Genomic DNA, 20,902 nt, shown 5'->3' with positions numbered 1-20,902 from the left:
GTTGGGTAGTAAAATTTATCCCCAAAAGTGACCATGTGTTCTTTTACATTCTTTTCATTTTCTTTTTTTTATAGGACATAGTGATACGAAGGTACACAGTGTACTTCTTCAGAGAGGTAATAGGATACTAGGGATGAGAAAGTGTTTGTAACATTCTCCACCCACCCATATCCCTGAATATACATCTATCCAGAGGGGTGTCATCATGTCACAAGGCGATAAGTCGCTTCTTGGCTCTCATTTTATTATAGCAGATGCAGCAATGAAACATAAGTAGAGAGTTTTATTGCTACCTCCCCCACCCTTTCTTTGTTCCCATAACTTCCCACCTGTGCACTGGGAATTATTTCCACATGTGTGGCAAGCTAGACTCTCCTTAGATTGTCTAAGGGCACATGGACCACATGGGGGAATGTAAGCCAGTGCCCAAGATAGGACTGAAAGGAGATCCTAATTCTGAGGATTCTGAGCAGGAAACTATTTAGAAGTCAGCAAGGTTGTAGAAGAGGTGAAGCAGAAGTAGGGAAACCACCATTCTCGTTCCAAACATAACTGAACAGCACTTGAAAGCAAGACATGTCTGCGGGAAGATGCCAGATACAGACTTCTGAACACAAATGTCACAAGTCCATAATAACTGTAACTTTCTGAAACAGGAGCCAATTTCTGGTTGACTCCCAAATCTGCTAGAACATCCATCTCTACCCCAAGAGTTATTTGTAGAGGATCTCTGAAGCCAATTCCAATAAGTAAACAAACATTAACAACAACAAACATTATTTATTCTAGTATTTTCCCAGTATAGGAGTAGTAGTTTTTGATGTTATATATTAAGTATTTACAATATGTGAAAAATGGGGATAAGTATTATATCATTAGAACAAACCCATGAGGTAGGTGCTCCCATTTTTCCTACTTTTGCTTTTGTAAAATTAGGAACTTGGAGTGGTTAAGTACCTTCACAAGGTGGTACAGCTAGTAGGTAGGAGGCAGGACTCAAGTTCAGACCATCTATGTCCAGAGCCCCAACTCTTGTCCACTCACTACCCGGCTATCAGCCACCATAAGCATGCTATTGCTTCATTCTCAACTCTTCTCTGCCTGCTCTCTTAGTGCTTGGATGTTTTATTTGCCACCATCCAATATTCAAGGGACCAGCTATCCTTGTCTCCAAGTGAAATTGCTCTGTAGGTTAAATGTCATTCTTGTTTTCCCCTTATTAAGCTGGGCCCACTTCTTGCCTTACAGTTTCTTCTCCCTGCTGCACACTTCCATCATTATTTCATAGGTCCTTAGGGTTACCAACATATTCAAAATAAAGAGAAAGTAAAAATTCAAGACAGTGTTTAGAACAAAATATTCACTTTATAATACACATGTCTAACAAAAGACTCATGTCTAGAATATACAAAGAGCCCTCAGAAATCAATAAATAAAAGAAAAACTGAACAAAAGTCTGAATGAGCATAAGACAAAGAAGATATCCAAATGTTCAATAAACACATCAAAAAGTAAGCGATATTCCTACTCATCAGGGAAATGTAAATTAAAACCACAGTCAGATACCAGTACACATTCACCAGAATGACCAAAATGAAAAAGACTGAAAATACTAAGTGTTGGTGAGAATATAGAACAACTGTACCTTGTACGTATTGCTGGTGGGAAGGCAAAAGAGTACAACACTTTAGAAAATAAATATTTGCCTCCTTATGACTCAGAGATGCTACTTCTGGGAATATACCCAAAAGAAATGAGTGCATATGTTCACAAAAAGACTGGTATAAGTGTACACAGCAGCTTCATTCATAATCCCCTCAAACTAGAAACAACCTAAATGTTCATTAGTAAGAGAGTAAAAATAAATAAATTATGGTATATTTATGCAATAAAAAGAACAAGCTGCTGAGATATACACAAACATGCATTTCTTTTCTTTTTCTTTCTTTTTTTTTTAAAAAAGAACATTTCGACTAATAGAAGCCAGACACAAGTACATACGGTACAATTCCATTTATGTGAGGTCCAAGGGGAGGCAAAGTAACCTTTAGTGATAAGTTGAGAAATAGGATGGTGACTATGTGAGTGTATAAATACATAATAATTCAAGATGTATAATGCATATAAATTATACCTTAATAAAAGGATTTTATAAAAGGTAACAGATACAAAATTATTTATGAAGAAAATATGAAAAACTGACTTTCCAAATTACTTCTATGCCATGTTCATAACATTTCAAGTCACTAAGAGCTGTCTCTCTTACTTCGAGGAAGGTCAGTAAACAACGGTGAAGCCTGAATGAGTCTACCCTGTATGGAAAGTTAACTGGCAGAAGAATTCAGGGTTATAGGCATCTCAGGTCTTAATAATTCTGTTTTGGGTTCATTTATGGTTTCTAAAGTTTGCTAAATCACAACACACACAATCTAACAGTTTGGGCACACTCAAAAGAAATTGTTAAAAACTGTACATTTGAACACATTCGCATTGCTTGGGAAAAAAACTCAAAGTAGAAATACGGAAGTGTGAATAACTAAAAGTTCTTTTGAACTCAGTCTCTTGACCCAAGTACTTCATGAGGAAGCTAATAGCTGTCATCTACAACACTTATTTTTGCAGGCCAAAGTTCTATTTCAGAAACTAATGATTCTCAGGGCCATACTGTGGCTTTCTAAAGTGGTGGAACAAGTCTCTAGACCCACTGCCTGACACTTGACAAACCAAATATCTGGCATACTGATACACCAGAAGAAACATCAAAAGGCTGTGATGTTAAGAAAGAAAGGAAAATGAATCTGGAGGGCATGAAAAGTCACCTTTACCATCAAAGATTTGCAATTGCTAAGGTCTTGTCTCAGCACAGGTTGACAATGGGACTTAAAGGCATACTAACCTTTAATAATGGGGAACTGGGCTGGAGACAACTCAGTTAAAATAGGGTAAATTTCCCATTAGTTCTTTCTGACAGCTGTGAAGGAATTGGGCTCCTAGTTTACTGAAATGGCTACAGAATAAAAGCCCGAACCTTACCTTCTATTTCTCCTTCAAAGCTTTGACATTCCAGAAAATTATACTCCTGATTTTTCTTTCCTCAATATTCAATTCACAAATTGTTCTAGCTTCCAAATGTAATAACAATACCTTTAATATGTACTCAGTTTGGTTCTTGTTGATTGGCATTATTGTGTATTGTTTCTTTTGAAAAGAAACCCTTGTTCCATCTCTCAAAAAGAAAAATTATTTTCTTCATAATATTGGATAAATTTGTAAATAGTAAGCATGATATTGCTTATATAGTCATTCCTTGGTATATGTAGGGGATTGGTTTCAGGACTATCACATGTACCAAAATTCATGCATACTCAAGTCCTGCAATTTTCCCTCTGGAACCCACATATATGAAAATTCAGTCCATCTGTATACATGAGTTTCACATCCCAAGAATACTATATTTTCCATTTGTGTTTGGTTGAAAAGAATCCTCATATAAGGGAACCTGTGCAGTTCAAACCTGTATTGTTCAAAGGTCAATTGTACTTGATTCTTAGACTTTTAATGAAGATGGAAATAAATGTGAATCAACAGAGATGCTGTGATACAGATAATTCTGAACCCTGAAGTTCCTTGGCACTTGGAGACTGTTTTTAGCAATACATTCTCCCTCTGCCACCCAGGCTGGGGTGCAGTAGCAGGATCTTGACTCACTGCAACCTCTGCCTTCCCAGGCTGAAGTGATCCTTCTGCATCAGCCTCCTGAGTAGTTGGGACCACAAGCACAAGCCACCATACCCAGCTATTTTTTTGTATTTTTGATAGAGATGGGGTCTTGCCATGTTGCCCAGGCTTGTCTCAAACTCCTGAGCTCAATAAATCCCTGCCTCAGCCTCCCAAAGTGCTGAGATTATGGGCATGAGCCACTGCACCCAGCTCAAGATTTTAGATTACACACAATGTCCAACTGCATAAAGATATATTAGGTATATTGCATCATTTTATTTTAAGGGCACATGATATAACACCAACTCAAAATGAGAAATCATGGTTTGCAACCAAAATTTTTGAGATACCAAAGCTAATTGAATACATCAGGGCTTTAAATTAGTACATTTTAATTTTAATTATAATCTCATCTTCCACAAGTGTGAAGAAAGTAAGATAACTATTCTAAGATAACCTGCTGTATAGTAAACAGTTAATCAGGACTGTGTCAATTAAATATAGAAAGGTCTGTTTGAAACACGGGTCTTTAGTGGACTTTAATTTCAGGAGTTATCCACCATTCTGTAAATGGTAAGAGTGGCTCAATTTGCCTAAATTGTCTGTGCAAATAATGTGGTTTATGCTGAATATCCACTTTCCTTCTGGAAATCTGGAACTTTGTATATCCTAGGCAGAGGGTACCTAAGTGACTGGCCTCCAGTAAAAACTCTAGGTACTGAGTCTTTAATAGGCTTCCCTGGTAAAGGCATCCCTGGTGAACACATTTCACATGTATTGTCTCAACTCATTACCAGAGGAATTAAGTGTATCTTGTCTTACTTCACTTGAGGACTCTTGGAAGCTTACGTTTGGTTTCCTCCAGATTTTGTCCCATCTACCTTTCCCTTTGCTTATTCTGCATTGAATCCTTTTGCTGTGACACATCAGAGCCATGAGTATGACTATTTCCTGAATTATGAGAGCTCTCCTAGCAAATCGTTGAACCCAAGGGTGGTCTTGGGAACCCTGGATACACCTGATATCTGTGAATTTTCTACACAGACAGAACAGCAGCAATGTTAATTCCAAAGAAAGGAGAAATAGTTTCAGGGGAACAGCATTTTTCAAAAAATGTTCTGGTCAAGCTGTTATAAAATTCCCATCTGCTTTAGTATGAGTTTGATCAAAGTGCATGCATTCTTCTTTAAACACAGCTCAATTACAACAACAGAAACAAAATATATTTCCTCTTTTCATTGCTTCAGAGTGAATATTTGTTGTCTTATTATTTATCTAGTAGTATTTTCCTCATACCTTTTCCTAACACAGTTCCCTTAGACTGGTCAATAACAAGTAAAACAGCTAAATTCAGTATCTTTGAGTTGAGTTACTAGTCAAATTTCCTCTGAGCATAACCTTCCTAACTTTAACAAGATCCAAAAAGGCATTTTCCCTAGAGATACCTTTAACTTGGCAGACAATGTGGGAGCATCACATTTGTAGCATAGTAATTGTTTTGTTCTTGTAGTTTTAGTAAATGTTCAAGAGTCTATATATGCATGGCCCACTGGCTTCATCCTCTTTCCTTTCTATCCAGGCTTCTTAAAAATACAGCTGGTCACAAGAACAAATAATGGATGTGCCCAATATCCTTACTTTCTTTCACAATTTTTAACCTAGTGACATTGCTTTAAAGTGTAAAACCCCATTGATAAACAATATGAAAAATAATAAAAACAAAAACTATACCCTGCAAAGTAGGAAATAAAAATGTTACAAGACGGAGATGTGGCTGTGGCTGACTCCTCTGTAAGTACTAATACTAAATAAATTTACCTTATACTGGGAGCTGAAATGGCATTCTGGTAAGCAATACTTCGAAATGTCAAAGGCAAAATTTTTAGACTCATGAATACCATTGCATATTTCTTTTGATTCTAATTACAATACAATCTATTCTTGATGCCAAATTCATTTTGCATCAGTGAACATTTCCTATTGTTTCTAGGCATGTATCACTACACGGTAATTTGTCCATTAGTTCTCATTTGTTAAAATTTTTTCTATCAAGTCACATATGGCCAATATTAATTTTCCAAGTACAACTGCCCTTTTGCAAATGTTTATTAGCATTCACCAATACATTTTCAGCTCTTCTTTGTAAAACAATTTCACTAAAATGTCTTCTCCTGCAGATATAGATATGTCACCTGAGAAATTCATCCCTTTTTTTTTTTACTCTAGAAACCCCATTGTTCTCCCACTCAAATCAAGCAATGAGCCACAAAAACTCAAAAGACCACAGATAACAATCACATCTAAAATATAAAATGGGGAAGTGACATCTTGAGGGCACTCACCCACTGGAGTCTGCAGAAGTGATAGCAATCAGTGGCAGAATCTTCAGGGGGAGGCTGGTTGGTCGTTGAATGTTCTCTGATTCACTTTTCAAGTCAGCTTGTTCCAACTGTCTGAAGGCAAGAGGGGGAAGCTGAATATTGCGACATGAAAGTCTCCGGACAAGATAGGGTTCCATTCCGTGGAAAGGGTCTTCCTCTTCATTACTGGAATGTAGTGTTTCCTCAGAGGCCTGAAGTAATAGTTCAAGAAAGTACATATAATCAACAAAAGTCACAGTGTTTACCATTACATAATGCTTAATACTTTCCTGGGAAAGAAATTAAGTAAAATTTATACATGAAAAAATGCTATCTGGAAAACAGTGACATTAAGTGAATGATATTTGATTCACTAAAATCTAAATTTATATTTAACATAGTAAATTTGTTTACCAGGTGTGGCTTGGTTAAGACAGTTACCTAACATCTTTAGTAATCTTAGACTTTATTAGCTTTGTGCGTGGATTCTATAAAATCAAGGATAAATCAAAATGTTTTTATAACTCCTGTGAAATGAATTGCAAACATCATTAAATACATATCTTGACATAGGCATGTGTCATATATATACAGTTATGCATCACTTGATAATGATCCATTCTGAGAAATGCATCATTAGGAAATTGCCTTGTTTTGTGAACATCACAGTGTATTTACACAAACATAGATGGTACATTGTAACTGTACTAAATACTGTAGGCAATTATAACACAATGGGAAATATTTGTGTATTTAAGCATATCTAAACATAGGAAAGACACAGTAAATATACAGTATTATAATCTTATGGTCACCATGGTATGTGTGGCCCATAGTTGACTAGAATGTTATATAGCACATGACTATATTTATATATATTTTTCTTACATGCATGCCCATGAAAAGAGAGGAAGAAAAAAAGTCCTGTTTTTTCCTGCATATTTAAGGCCATATTTGAAACATATGTTTTCATATGTCACATCTTACTCAGATATACTCTTGACAATTATTATAAGACTGAGAGGGTAGTAAGAAAAAAAGGCTTTACAAGAAACTTGAGGATGCAGTAGATCTGTATTTAAGTTACAACTCAGCAGAACTTTGCAAATTTGATCCATGTTATCCACATGCAAAGGTAAACCCAGGTCAAAATGTAATATTTTGATTCTAATTGAGAAAAATATACTATCACATGAGCAATAATTATTTCCAAATGGCTGGAAAGTCTACTCTAGCAATATTTATTATATCCACATATTGAGAATTATAGAATCACCAAATGTTATAACATGCTTCTATAGAGTGCTGGGTTTTTGAATCTTTGCACTGCCACTTTACTATTTGTATTGCTAGAGTGTTGCTTAGTCTCTCTAAGGCTTATGTTTCTTTATTATAAAAATGTGACTAATATTTACATACAAGAATTAAATGAGACCATGTACCTGATGTGCATAGTTCATTACCTGCATTGTGATTAGCACTCATATATGGCAATTTCCTTCCCTTCTGAGTTTTACAGGTGAAGAAACTAGCCCAGGGAGGGAAGTTTATATTTCCCAAAATTAACCCATTGGCTGAAAGTTAGAAATTCATCAAGCTTAGAATATCCAGCCTTGTTTATTACACTCCTTAGTATACAGCTATCTTTGGGCAAGTAACTTAGGCTCATTGAGGTTGTTTCTCCATCTGAAGACTGAGATGATAATATTTACCTCTCAGAGTCACTGTGTGGACCAAATATGTAAAGTATTTCAAGCACCAATATCTGGCAAAGAGTTTGCACTCAACAAAATGGCAGCTATTATTATAATCCAGGGTAATTTCCCCTTTCTTCATAGCACTATGCTGTCTTTGAAGATCATTCTTCATATTGGTTCCCAACTAGAAAATTTTTGTCTTCCTGATTTATATCTTGAAAAAGGTGAAAGGACGTGAGATGGTGGACTCTATCCAACCTTGGGTTGTATTGTCCAGTTGTATAGACAAACAAGACAATAGAAGGGCACTGAGAAGGTTTAAAAAAAAGAGGTCAAAGCTAAAAAGGAAGTTCATTTATTTCAAATCCTAAATTCTGAGATGTTTTATAAAACATCAATAATAATGACTAATATTTACTGAGTCCTTATTAAGTAGTGCTGTGTTTTACATATACTGTCTCATATAATTTTTACTAAAATCCTATGAGTTAGTTCTTCTTACTTTTCCCATTTTACCCATTAAAAACCCCAGAGACCTATCAAATATCATGCATTGGCCACACAGCCACATGGCTAGTGAGGTGATTAATCATCTTACTTCACCTGGGACCTTTTGATTTCAGCACTCAAAGTCCTATGTCCAGGGAAACCCCAGAGTCCCAAGGAAACCAGGATGATTGATCACTCTACATGTCAGGATCCAAACCCAAATCTCTTCTAGTTAAAACTGGAGCTAAAAGCCACCATGCTACACTACCTTAACAAGTATAGTCACTGGCAGAGTGAGTATTACTAGAAAAGAACAGAACACACACTAATTGATCATAACTCAATAAGCTTCACATTTTCATTTGAAAAATTAAACAGAACTGAGATGACAGCAGCCCTACATAAACATTAGAAATGAATGACAATCTGTCATTAAATGAGAGGATAGAAATTTTATCCCCTGTTCTGCCAGTAACTACTCAGGTGGTCTTAAGAGGTGCCATTGGTTGTTAAAAAATCAGAGCACTTCATAACTGGAAGGGGTCTTAAGGTTTATTTTGTATAATGTCTTGATTTTTTGTCTGCAGAGACTAAAGAAAAGCAAGGTTAAGACCAGCAGATCTGGAACAGGACCTGGGAGTCTGAATTTTAGCATGCACCACCTACGATCCCAATGCAGAGAGTTTGAACATCACATTTTGAAAAATAATGGCTTGGAGACATTAGAAACACTATATTTTCCCCATCATCTTCTTGCAATAATGCCATTTTCTGGCAACAACACAATGTACAAATTGCTATTTGTATATTGCTATTGCTATATACAAATAACTCATTCCAGATCTGCTGGTCTTAACCTTGCTGGTCTTTAGTCTCCATAGGGATAAAATCAAGAGGTTATACAAAATAAACCTTAGCAACACTTCCAGCTATAAAATGCTGATTTTGCAACAACCAATGGCAAATCAATGTTTCTGTCAGATAACAAATATAGAAAAAAACAGAAAGCATATGCACTTGGAACAGTCTTAGCTTTTAGATTGGGAAAGTGAGCCTCTGTGTACTTATGTACCTAGGAAGTTCCTCTAAGAACAGAACTTCATTCCTGGATTGGAAACAGGTCTTGATTAAGTTAATGACTTATGTGTTGTGATGGTTAATACTGAATGTCAACTTGATTGGATTGAAGGATACAAAGTATTGTTCCTGGATGTGTCTGTGAGGGAGTTACCAAAGGAGATGACCATTTCAGTCAGTGTACAGGGAGAGGCAGACCCACCCTCCATGTGGGTAGGCACCATCTAATCAGCTGCAAGCACAGTTGGGTTAAAAGCAGGCAGAAAAACATGGAAGGACTGGAATGCCTGAGACTTCTGGCCTCCATCTTTCTTCTGTGCTGGATGTTTCCTGCTCTTGATCATCAGACTCCTGTTTTCAAACAGTTGGACTCTTGGACCTACCCAAGTGGTTTGCCAGGGGCTCTCGGGCCTTGGGCCACAGACTGAAATCAGCTTTCCTACTTTTGAGTGTGATGAGAATTATAGAATCATCAAATGTTGTAACATGCTTCTATAGAGTGCTGGGTTTTTGGATCCTTGTACTGCCACTTTACTTACTTTTGAGGTTTAGGGACTTGAACGGGCTTCCTGGCTCCTCAGCTTACAGACCACCTATTGTGGGATTTCACCTTGTGATCATGTGAGTCAATACTCCTTAATAAACTCCCTTTCACATATACATCCATCCTATTAGTTCTGTCCCTCTAGAGAACCCTGACTAACACATGTATAAATACTATTCTTCTGGATGAACATAGAAAAGAAGAACAAAGGATGAATCTAGCAAAGCTTCAGTAGCACTAAATATAGCTGGCCAAAGTTAACATCTTTTTATAAGCATTTAGCTGCCTACTCTGGGTGTTAGCATTGCAATTGCAAAAATGCTTTATGTAACTGAGGTTATCTGTTGAATGACTTAATGTTTGTGACATTCTCTTTTAGATAAAACTGCCTCAAGAGGTAACTTTTCTGAGATAATTGTCTCTACTAAAAATGACGTTTACACCCATGCTTACACTCTGTTAGTTTAAACCCACTTTCTATTAATACTTTTATCTTTATAACAAAAATGATAAAGCACTAGAGGGCTATATTCTAACATTTTCCACTCCAAAACAGTATAAGAGGCTTTTTCACACTCTAGATCAATGTGTATCCGTTATGGTTCAGAAATAAAAAGAACAACCTTATCAAGTACAAGGCAAGAGGTTAAATGTCCTTATTTTGGAGAGAGATGTAAAACTAATTGCCAGAGCAATAAGTATTTTATGTTATTGTTAGAAAATGGCATTATGGCAAGGAGATGATGGAAAAAGATAGTATTTCTAATGTCTCCAAGTCATTATTTCTCAAAATGTGACATTCAAACCCTCTGCATTAGAATCATAGATGGTGCCTGCTAAAATTCAGACTCCTGGGTCTTATTCCAGATCTTCCTAAACACAATCTCTATGAGTAGGGCTTATGAGTCTGAATAAGTCACCAGTATCATTCTAGTGCATATTAAAGTTTGAGAACTAATGTTTTTGACATTTTAGACACAGTTTAATAAAATTGTTTGGCAAATATCCAGGCACAAAGATGTTCACTGCAGCTCATTTATAATAACAAATAACTGGATGTAATCTAATTGCTGCACTGAAGGATTGACTTAGTAAATGTTGATACATCATATGATGAAATACTATGAGACTGCTAAAATAATGTAGAAGAATACATAATCATGTAATGATACAATGTTGAGTGGGAAGAACAGATTATAGAGTGATTCATTTTTATAAAACAATAATATCAAAACAAAACAAAAAAGTCACATATTATATTCATAAAACAATTCTTTAAAGATGTATCCTAATTCTCTAAAATGGCTCTCCTGAGTAGTACTGGTAATAATTCTCTTTTAGTATCTTTATTAATTATTACCTTCTATATTCCCTATAATAAAAATGTCTTGTTTTTCTATTTTAAAAGTCTAATAAAAGTCATAATAATAAAATGATACAACATTCACCTTGCTATTGATGGGACTTAGAAATATCTCATATTCAGCTTCAAGATACGCAGTATCAAAATAAAAGAAATGCTAACATATTGAAATAAATTTAATATGAACCTGCTACCTTGTAGTAAAATAAAATTATATTCAATAATTAGCCAACTTATATGGAATAATTGACAACCAAATAACTTTAATGTTATGCTTTTTACTGTTAGGACAAATATCTTTCTGAAATACATGCCTAAAGTAAGTAATTCCATAATAATTGACGCTTACAATGGATGAATGTTAAATTTATTATTATTATTTTCCTTTTTGTTTGTTTCAGTTTCTATCCAAGGTATTTAATTAATTTCTTTGTTTAATTTTTTTCTTTCAAAAGTAGATAGCAAACTACTTAATGGCCTTTAAAACACAGACATGCACATCACTAGGGTTAAATAAATTTCTGTGGTTCTTAATAATCTCACGGTCTCTGGTACTTATTTCATATATATATATAGAGAGAGGGGAGAAATAAAATTTCTATAAGAAAATCCCCTTAAAATGTATACACTATATGTATACACATATATATACACATATACATACATATGTAAACATGTATATACATATATATATGTACATATATGGGCATTGCAGGAAAGAATGTTTCTTTCTGGCCATGCAGTGAGACCACATCTCCAGACTCCCTTACAGGTAGCTATAGAGATGTCAGTGAGTGTTACATTACATGCTCATTGATTATAAGTTAAGGAAATGTGTATGTGTCTGTGTATGTGCCACTTTCAGGCCTGCCACATAAAAACTTTGTGAGTACAACCCCCTATTTCTCTTCCCCTCTGTAGCCCCTCACCATGTGTTCAAGATGGTAGAGCCACAAGATAGAAGCTATGGTTTCTTAATCACTATTTACAAAAGAGACACTTGCCAATCAGAAACACTTATTTTGGAGTACATGAGCCACAGAAAATGTTCTGTTGGGGTAATCCACAAACATTTGGTGTTTCCTTGTTACAGGTAGTGCTATATTTTATACATATATCTTTAAAGGAGTTCAACCTATCTTAGTTGTGTTTCCATTCCTATTAATTTCTCAATTAATCATTTATTGAGCACCTACTACCTTTCATGTTTGTGTCGGGTACTGAAAATGCAGAGATGAATTAGGCACCTCCTTTTGCTTAGGCACTTACAGTTCATTTGAGATAAAATATAATAGACAGATAATCACCAGTATATGATCAGAGCTGTAACAGAGAACTTAGGGTTTACTGGAGTACATAACACTTTTGCAAGTTGAAAGAAAGTGCCAGCCAGTTGTGACATCGACAAAAAGAGAACATCTGGACTGTCACAGACAAAAAAATTAAAAAAAGATGTAGATCACCCCATAAATTGGACATTTATTTTTGCTTTCTGTCTATCTACTTCTCCAGTCATTTTCATTTAGTCTCATTGCTGGTTCCTCAATTAGCTGTCTTTAAAACCTAGGCATTGTCCAAGCTGCTATCCTTCAACCATTTCTCTTTTCTTCTCTTCTCTTTTTTTTTTTTTCCAGCATTGTTTTTTTTTTTTTAATTAATTTATTATTATTATTATACTTTAAGTTGTAGGGTACATGTGCATAACGTGCAGGTTTGTTACATATGTATACTTGTGCCATGTTGGTGTGCTGCACCCATCAACTCGTCATTTACATCAGGTATAACTCCCAATGCAATCCCTCCCCCCTCCCCCCTCCCCATGACAGGCCCCTGTGTGTGATGTTCCCCTTCCTGAGTCCAAGTGATCTCATTGTTCAGTTCCCACCTATGAGTGAGAACATGCGGTGTTTGGTTTTCTGTTCTTGTGATAGATTGCTAAGAATGATGGTTTCCAGCTGCATCCATGTCCCTACAAAGGACACAAACTCATCCTTTTTGATGGCTGCATAGTATTCCATGGTGTATATGTGCCACATTTTCTTAATCCAATCTGTCACTGATGGACATTTGGGTTGATTCCAAGTCTTTGCTATTGTGAATAGTGCTGCAATAAACATACGAGTGCATGTGTCTTTATAGCAGCATAATTTATAATCCTTTGGGTATATATCCAGTAATGGGATGGCCGGGTCATATGGTACATCTAGTTCTAGATCCTTGAGGAATCACCATACTGTTTTCCATAATGGTTGAAGTAGTTTACAATCCCACCAACAGTGTAAAAGTGTTCCTATTTCTCCACATCCTCTCCAGCACCTGTTGTTTCCTGACTTTTTAATGATCGCCATTCTAACTGGTGTGAGATGGTATCTCATTGTGGTTTTGATTTGCATTTCTCTGATGGCCAGTGATGATGAGCATTTTTTCATGTGTCTGTTGGCTGTATGAATGTCTTCTTTTGAGAAGTGTCTGTTCATATCCTTTGCCCACTTTTTGATGGGGTTGTTTGTTTTTTTCTTGTAAATTTGTTTGAGTTCTTTGTAGGTTCTGGATATTAGCCCTTTGTCAGATGAGTAGATTGCAAAAATTTTCTCCCATTGTGTAGGTTGCCTGTTCACTCTGATGGTAGTTTCTTTTGCTGTGCAGAAGCTCTTTAGTTTAATGAGATCCCATTGGTCAATTTTGGCTTTTGCTGCCGTTGCTTTTGGTGTTTTAGACATGAAGTCTTTGCCCATGCCTATGTCCTGAATGGTACTACCTAGGTTTTCCTCTAGGATTTTTATGGTATTAGGTCTAACATTTAAGTCTCTAATCCATCTCGAATTAATTTTCGTATAAGGAGTAAGGAAAGGATCCAGTTTCAGCTTTCTACTTATGGCTAGCCAATTTTCCCAGCACCATTTATTAAATAGGGAATCCTTTCCCCATTTCTTGTTTCTCTCAGGTTTGTCAAAGATCAGATGGCTGTAGATGTGTGGTATTATTTCTGAGGACTCTGTTCTGTTCCATTGGTCTATATCTCTGTTTTGGTACCAGTACCATGCTGTTTTGGTTACTGTAGCCTTGTAGTATAGTTTGAAGTCAGGTAGCGTGATGCCTCCAGCTTTGTTCTTTTGACTTAGGATTGTCTTGGAGATGCGGGCTCTTTTTTGGTTCCATATGAACTTTAAAGCAGTTTTTTCCAACTCTGTGAAGAAACTCATTGGTAGCTTGATGGGGATGGCATTGAATCTATAAATTACCTTGGGCAGTATGGCCATTTTCACGATATTGATTCTTCCTATCCATGAGCATGGTATGTTCTTCCATTTGTTTGTGTCCTCTTTTATTTCACTGAGCAGTGGTTTGTAGTTCTCCTTGAAGAGGTCCTTTACATCCCTTGTAAGTTGGATTCCTAGGTATTTGATTCTCTTTGAAGCAATTGTGAATGGAAGTTCATTCCTGATTTGGCTCTCTGTTTGTCTGTTACTGGTGTATAAGAATGCTTGTAATTTTTGCACATTAATTTTGTATCCTGAGACTTTGCTGAAGTTGCTTATCAGCTTAAGGAGATTTTGGGCTGAGACAATGGGGTTTTCTAAATATACAATCATGTCATCTGCAAACAGGGCCAGTTTGACTTCTTCTTTTCCTAACTGAATACCCTTGATTTCTTTCTCTTGCCTAATTGCCCTAGCCAGAACTTCCAACACTATGTTGAATAGGAGTGGTGAGAGAGGGCATCCCTGTCTTGTGCCAGTTTTCAAAGGGAATTTTTCCAGTTTTTGCCCATTCAGTATGATATTGGCTGTGGGTTTGTCATAAATAGCTCTTATTATTTTGAGGTACGTTCCATCAATACCGAATTTATTGAGCGTTTTTAGCATGAAGGGCTGTTGAATTTTGTCAAAAGCCTTTTCTGCATCTATTGAGATAATCATGTGGTTCTTGTCTTTGGTTCTGTTTATATGCTGGATTATGTTGATTGATTTGTGAATGTTGAACCAGCCTTGCATCCCAGGGATGAAGCCCACTTGATCATGGTGGATAAGCTTTTTGATGTGTTGCTGAATCCGGTTTGCCAGTATTTTATTGAGGATTTTTGCATCGATGTTCATCAGGGATATTGGTCTAAAATTCTCTTTTTTTGTTGTGTCTCTGCCAGGCTTTGGTATCAGGATGATGTTGGCCTCATAAAATGAGTTAGGGAGGATTCCCTCTTTTTCTATTGATTGGAATAGTTTCAGAAGGAATGGTACCAACTCCTCCTTGTACCTCTGGTAGAATTCAGCTGTGAATCCATCTGGTCCTGGACTTTTTTTGGTTGGTAGGCTATTAATTATTGCCTCAATTTCAGAGCCTGCTATTGGTCTATTCAGGGATTCAACTTCTTCCTGGTTTAGTCTTGGAAGAGTGTAAGTGTCCAGGAAATTATCCATTTCTTCTAGATTTTCCAGTTTATTTGCGTAGAGGTGTTTATAGTATTCTCTGATGGTACTTTGTATTTCTGTGGGGTCGGTGGTGATATCCCCTTTATCATTTTTAATTGCGTCAATTTGATTCTTCTCTCTTTTCTTCTTTATTAGTCTTGCTAGCGGTCTGTCAATTTTGTTGATCTTTTCAAAAAACCAACTCCTGGATTCATTGATTTTTTGGAGAGTTTTTTGTGTCTCTATCTCCTTCAGTTCTGCTCTGATCTTAGTTATTTCTAGCCTTCTGCTAGCTTTTGAATGTGTTTGCTCTTGCTTCTCTAGTTCTTTTAATTGCGATGTTAGAGTGTCAATTTTAGATCTTTCCTGCTTTCTCTTGTGGGCATTTAGTGCTATAAATTTCCCTCTACACACTGCTTTAAATGTGTCCCAGAGATTCTGGTATGTTGTATCTTTGTTCTCATTGGTTTCAAAGAACATCTTTATTTCTGCCTTCATTTCGTTATGTACCCAGTAGTCATTCAGGAGCAGGTTGTTCAGTTTCCATGTAGTTGAGCGGTTTTGATTGAGTTTCTTAGTCCTGAGTTCTAGTTTGATTGCACTGTGGTCTGAGAGACAGTTTGTTATAATTTCTGTTCTTGTACATTTGCTGAGGAGTGCTTTACTTCCAATTACGTGGTCGATTTTGGAGTAAGTACGATGTGGTGCTGAGAAGAATGTATATTCTGTTGATTTGGAGTGGAGAGTTCTATAGATGTCTATTAGGTCTGCTTTCTGCAGAGATGAGTTCAATTCCTGGATATCCTTGTTAACTTTCTGTCTCGTTGATCTGTCTAATGTTGACAGTGGAGTGTTGAAGTCTCCCATTATTATTGTATGGGAGTCTAAGTCTCTTTGTAAGTCTCTAAGGACTTGCTTTATGAATCTGGGTGCTCCTGTATTGGGTGCATATATATTTAGGATAGTTAGCTCTTCCTGTTGAATTGATCCCTTTACCATTATGTAATGGCCTTCTTTGTCTCTTTTGATCTTTGATGGTTTAAAGTCTGTTTTATCAGAGACTAGTATTGCAACCTCCGCTTTTTTTTGTTCTCCATTTGCTTGGTAAATCTTCCTCCATCCCTTTATTTTGAGCCTATGTATGTCTCTGTGTGTGAGATGGGTCTCCTGAATACAGCAGACTGATGGGTCTTGACTCTTTATCCAGTTTGCCAGTCTGTGTCTTTTAATTGGAGCATTTAGTCCATTTACATTTAAGGTTAAGATTGTTATGTGTGAACTTGATCCTGCCATTATGATATTAACTGGTTATTTTGCTCGTTAGTTGATGCAGTTTCTTCCTAGCCTCGATGGTCTTTACATTTTGGCATGTTTTTGCAATGGCTGGTACTGGTTGTTCCTTTCCATGTTTAGTGCTTCCTTCAGGGTCTCTTGTAAGGCAGGCCTAGTGGTGACAAAATCTCTAAGCATTTGCTTATCTGTAAAGGATTTTATTTCTCCTTCACTTATGAAACTTAGTTTGGCTGGATATGAAATTCTGGGTTGAAAATTCTTTTCTTTAAGAATGTTGAATATTGGCCCCCACTCTCTTCTGGCTTGGAGAGTTTCTGCCGAGAGATCTGCTGTTAGTCTGATGGGCTTCCCTTTGTGGGTAACCCGACCTTTCACTCTGGCTGCCCTTAAGATTTTTTCCTTTATTTCAACTTTGGTGAATCTGGCAATTATGTGTCTTGGAGTTGCTCTTCTCGAGGAGTATCTTTGTGGCGTTCTCTGTATTTCCTGGATTTGAATGTTGGCCTGCCCTACCAGGTTGGGGAAGTTCTCCTGGATGATATCCTGAAGAGTGTTTTCCAACTTGGTTCCATTTTCCCCCTCACTTTCAGGCACCCCAATCAGACGTAGATTTGGTCTTTTTACATAATCCCATACTTCTTGCAGGCTTTGTTCATTTCTTTTTCTTCTTTTTTCTTTTGGTTTCTCTTCTCGCTTCATTTCATTCATTTGATCCTCAATCGCAGATACTCTTTCTTCCAGTTGATCGAGTCGGTTACTGAAGCTTGTGCATTTGTCACGTATTTCTCGTGTCATGGTTTTCATCTCTTTCATTTCGTTTATGACCTTCTCTGCATTAATTACTCTAGCCATCAATTCTTCCACTTTTTTTTCAAGATTTTTAGTTTCTTTGCGCTGGGTACGTAATTCCTCCTTTAGCTCTGAGAAATTTGATGGACTGAAGCCTTCTTCTCTCATCTCGTCAAAGTCATTCTCCGTCCAGCTTTGATCCGTTGCTGGCGATGAGCTGTGCTCCTTTGCCGGGGGAGATGCGCTCTTATTTTTTGAATTTGCAGCTTTTCTGCCCTGCTTTTTCCCCATCTTTGTGGTTTTATCTGCCTCTGGTCTTTGATGATTATGATGTACTGATGGGGTTTTGGTGTAGGTGTCCTTCCTGTTTGATAGTTTTCCTTCTAACAGTCAGGACCCTCAGCTGTAGGTCTGTTGGAGATTGCTTGAGGTCCACTTCAGACCCTGTTTGCCTGGGTATCAGCAGCAGAGGCTGCAGAAGATAGAATATTTCTGAACAGCGAGTGTACCTGTCTGATTCTTGCTTTGGAAGCTTCCTCTCAGGGGTGTACTCCACCCTGTGAGGTGTGGGGTGTCAGACTGCCCCTAGTGGGGGATGTCTCCCAGTTAGGCTACTCAGGGGTCAGGGACCCACTTGAGCAGGGAGTCTGTCCCTTCTCAGATCTCAACCTCCGTGTTGGGAGATCCACTGCTCTCTTCAAAGCTGTCAGACAGAGTCGTTTGCGTCTGCAGAGGTTTCGGCTGTGTTTGTTATTGCCCTCTCCCCAGAGGTGGAGTCTACAGAGACAGGCAGGTTTCCTTGAGCTGCTGTGAGCTCCACCCAGTTCGAGCTTCCCAGCAGCTTTGTTTACCTACTTAAGCCTCAGCAATGGCGGGCGCCCCTCCCCCAGCCTCGCTGCTGCCTTGCCGGTAGATCACAGACTGCTGTGCTAGCAATGAGGGAGGCTCCGTGGGTGTGGGACCCTCCCGGCCAGGTGTGGGATATGATCTCCTGGTGTGCCTGTTTGCTTAAAGCGCAGTATTGGGGTGAGAGTTACCCGATTTTCCAGGTGTTGTGTGTCTCAGTTCCCCTGGCTAGGAAAAGGGATTCCCTTCCCCCTTGCGCTTCCCAGGTGAGGCAATGCCTCGCCCTGCTTCAGCTCTCGCTGGTCGGGCTGCAGCAGCTGACCAGCACCGATCGTCTGGCACTCCCCAGTGAGATGAACCCAGTACCTCAGTTGAAAATGCAGAAATCACCGGTCTTCTGTGTGGCTCGCGCTGGGAGTTGGAGACTGGAGCTGTTCCTATTCGGCCATCTTGCTCCGCCCCCCTTCTTTTCTTTTCTTTTCTTTCTTTCCTTTCTTTCCTTCTTCTTCTTCTTCTTTTTTTTTTTTTTTTTAATGGAGTTTTACTCTTGTTGCCCAGGCTGGAGTGCAATGGCACGATCTCAGCTCACTGCAAACCCGCCTTCCAGGTTCAAGCGATTCTCCTACCTCAGCCTCCCAAGTAGCTGGGATTACAGACACCCGCCACCACGCCCAGCTAATTTTTTTGTATTTTTAGTAGAGATGGGATTTCATCATGTTGGCCAGGCTGGTCTCAGACTTCTGACCTCAGGTGATCCACCCGCCTTGGCCTCCCAAAGTGATGGGATTACAGGTGTGAGCCACTGAGCCCACCCTCATTTTTCTTTTCAATCTGCCCACTCAGGTTAAAAATATCATCCAAGACAATGAATACAAATATCTTCTGCCTTTTTATTTATGACACCAAGTCAGCCTTCAGCCTGAAAAATGTAGGAGAGTGATCTGCCTATGTGACTATTCACTGTTAGCCTGTACACATGGACACATCTGGAAGGAAGGGAGCCAAAACAACTTTTGTACCCCTAGTACTTAGCCAGTGCCTGGAACAAACCATATGCTAAATAAACCTTGCTGAGGAAAGAGTGAAGCATATAGACATACTCATCTCCATGTCTTCAATTGCAAGAAATTGGGAAAGAGGAAATGGTATTAGACATTGGTGTTACTAGCAATGTTGTATTGTAACTATTATTTTAAGTCAGACATGAAGTTGAAACACATAATAGGGAATTTCTATAAAAATTCCAAAACTTCAGCCACTCAAACTGGTTGGGTCTCTCCCCATATTCAAATACTCTCAAATATATAGACATCATGATTAAGTATTTTCACCTATTTTGTTTTAAATAAGAATGAAAGATTTCAGGCACTCAAGTGCTTTCAGAGGGCCTACACTATGCAGAGCATTGTAAAGGTTAGCATGTTAAATAGTCAGATAAGTCCAGGAAGAAGACAGTCGTAGGCAGAGGATGGGTTTTGTTTTATCACTTCCAATGTCACGTTCCTTTTTTACCTGTCCAATTAGTTTGGTGCAACATTAAGTTCTGTAAAAGTAAAATTTCCCTATATCTAAGTTTGTAGTATAAACAAGGTAATATTAGTGACTCTTCAAGGACTAGGATACAATTTAATAGACTATTATCACAGTTGATTAAAAGTCATATTTGCAATTTTAACATATTATATGCCAATAGTAGACATTTCCTTCATATATTAGTCAATCATGTCTCCATGAAATTGTTAATAATGCACTAAAGCAATAATGGAAAATAAGACTTAAGATTCTCTAAGCCTTATGCAAAATGTTTTTCCTCTTGTCTCATTACTTATTATATATGTTGTATCTTAAAACTGAATGCTATTATTGCCCAAATAACCTTACAGGAAACTCACAAGTCAAGGCAATAAACATCCTAATGTCTTTTAATACAGAAAAGGGCACTGTACCGACTTAACACAATCAATTTTCAAATGGATATTTGTATACTGATACAGAAAAGATACTCTGCAAAATTAATTCTGTAAAAAAATGAGAATTTCTACCTCAGGTTAACAAAAAGATAACAGATAGGTTTCAAACATTCACAGAGCATAATCCAAATATAGGCTGTGATTTCATACTGATTAGAAGAGACAGAAATCACTGAAGTCTTTCCAAAGCCATTCCCTATAACTCAGTCATCAAAACTTCCAAAAAGTTTCCAAAAAGGAACAGAAAAATCTCTCATTCAGTAATATTAGTGCATTCTCATCAACAAGAAACTCAATCTGCAACTCTAGGATTCAATTAACCTTTTGTAAATAGCATTGTACATT

At 37.4% G+C, this 20,902-nt stretch overlaps 1 protein-coding gene across 7 annotated transcripts in view; it reads right to left on the bottom strand.

Moving 5' to 3' along the window:
• LOC105499433 (phosphodiesterase 4D) overlaps positions 1-20,902 on the bottom strand; it is a 1,582,997-nt gene that overhangs the window by 1,030,971 nt on the left and 531,124 nt on the right. For all 7 annotated transcript variants that reach the window (XM_071097867.1, XM_024786952.2, XM_071097875.1 and 4 more), the window contains one exon: positions 6,063-6,292. In XM_071097867.1, coding sequence (XP_070953968.1) covers positions 6,063-6,292 — 230 coding nt within the window. The remainder of the gene's footprint in view (positions 1-6,062; positions 6,293-20,902) is intronic.

This window comes from Macaca nemestrina, chromosome 6, assembly GCF_043159975.1.
Source record: "Macaca nemestrina isolate mMacNem1 chromosome 6, mMacNem.hap1, whole genome shotgun sequence".
NCBI lineage: Eukaryota > Metazoa > Chordata > Mammalia > Primates > Cercopithecidae > Macaca > Macaca nemestrina.
The sequence above is the reverse complement of the archived record's forward strand: the minus strand, read 5'-3'. Positions and strand labels throughout refer to the sequence as shown.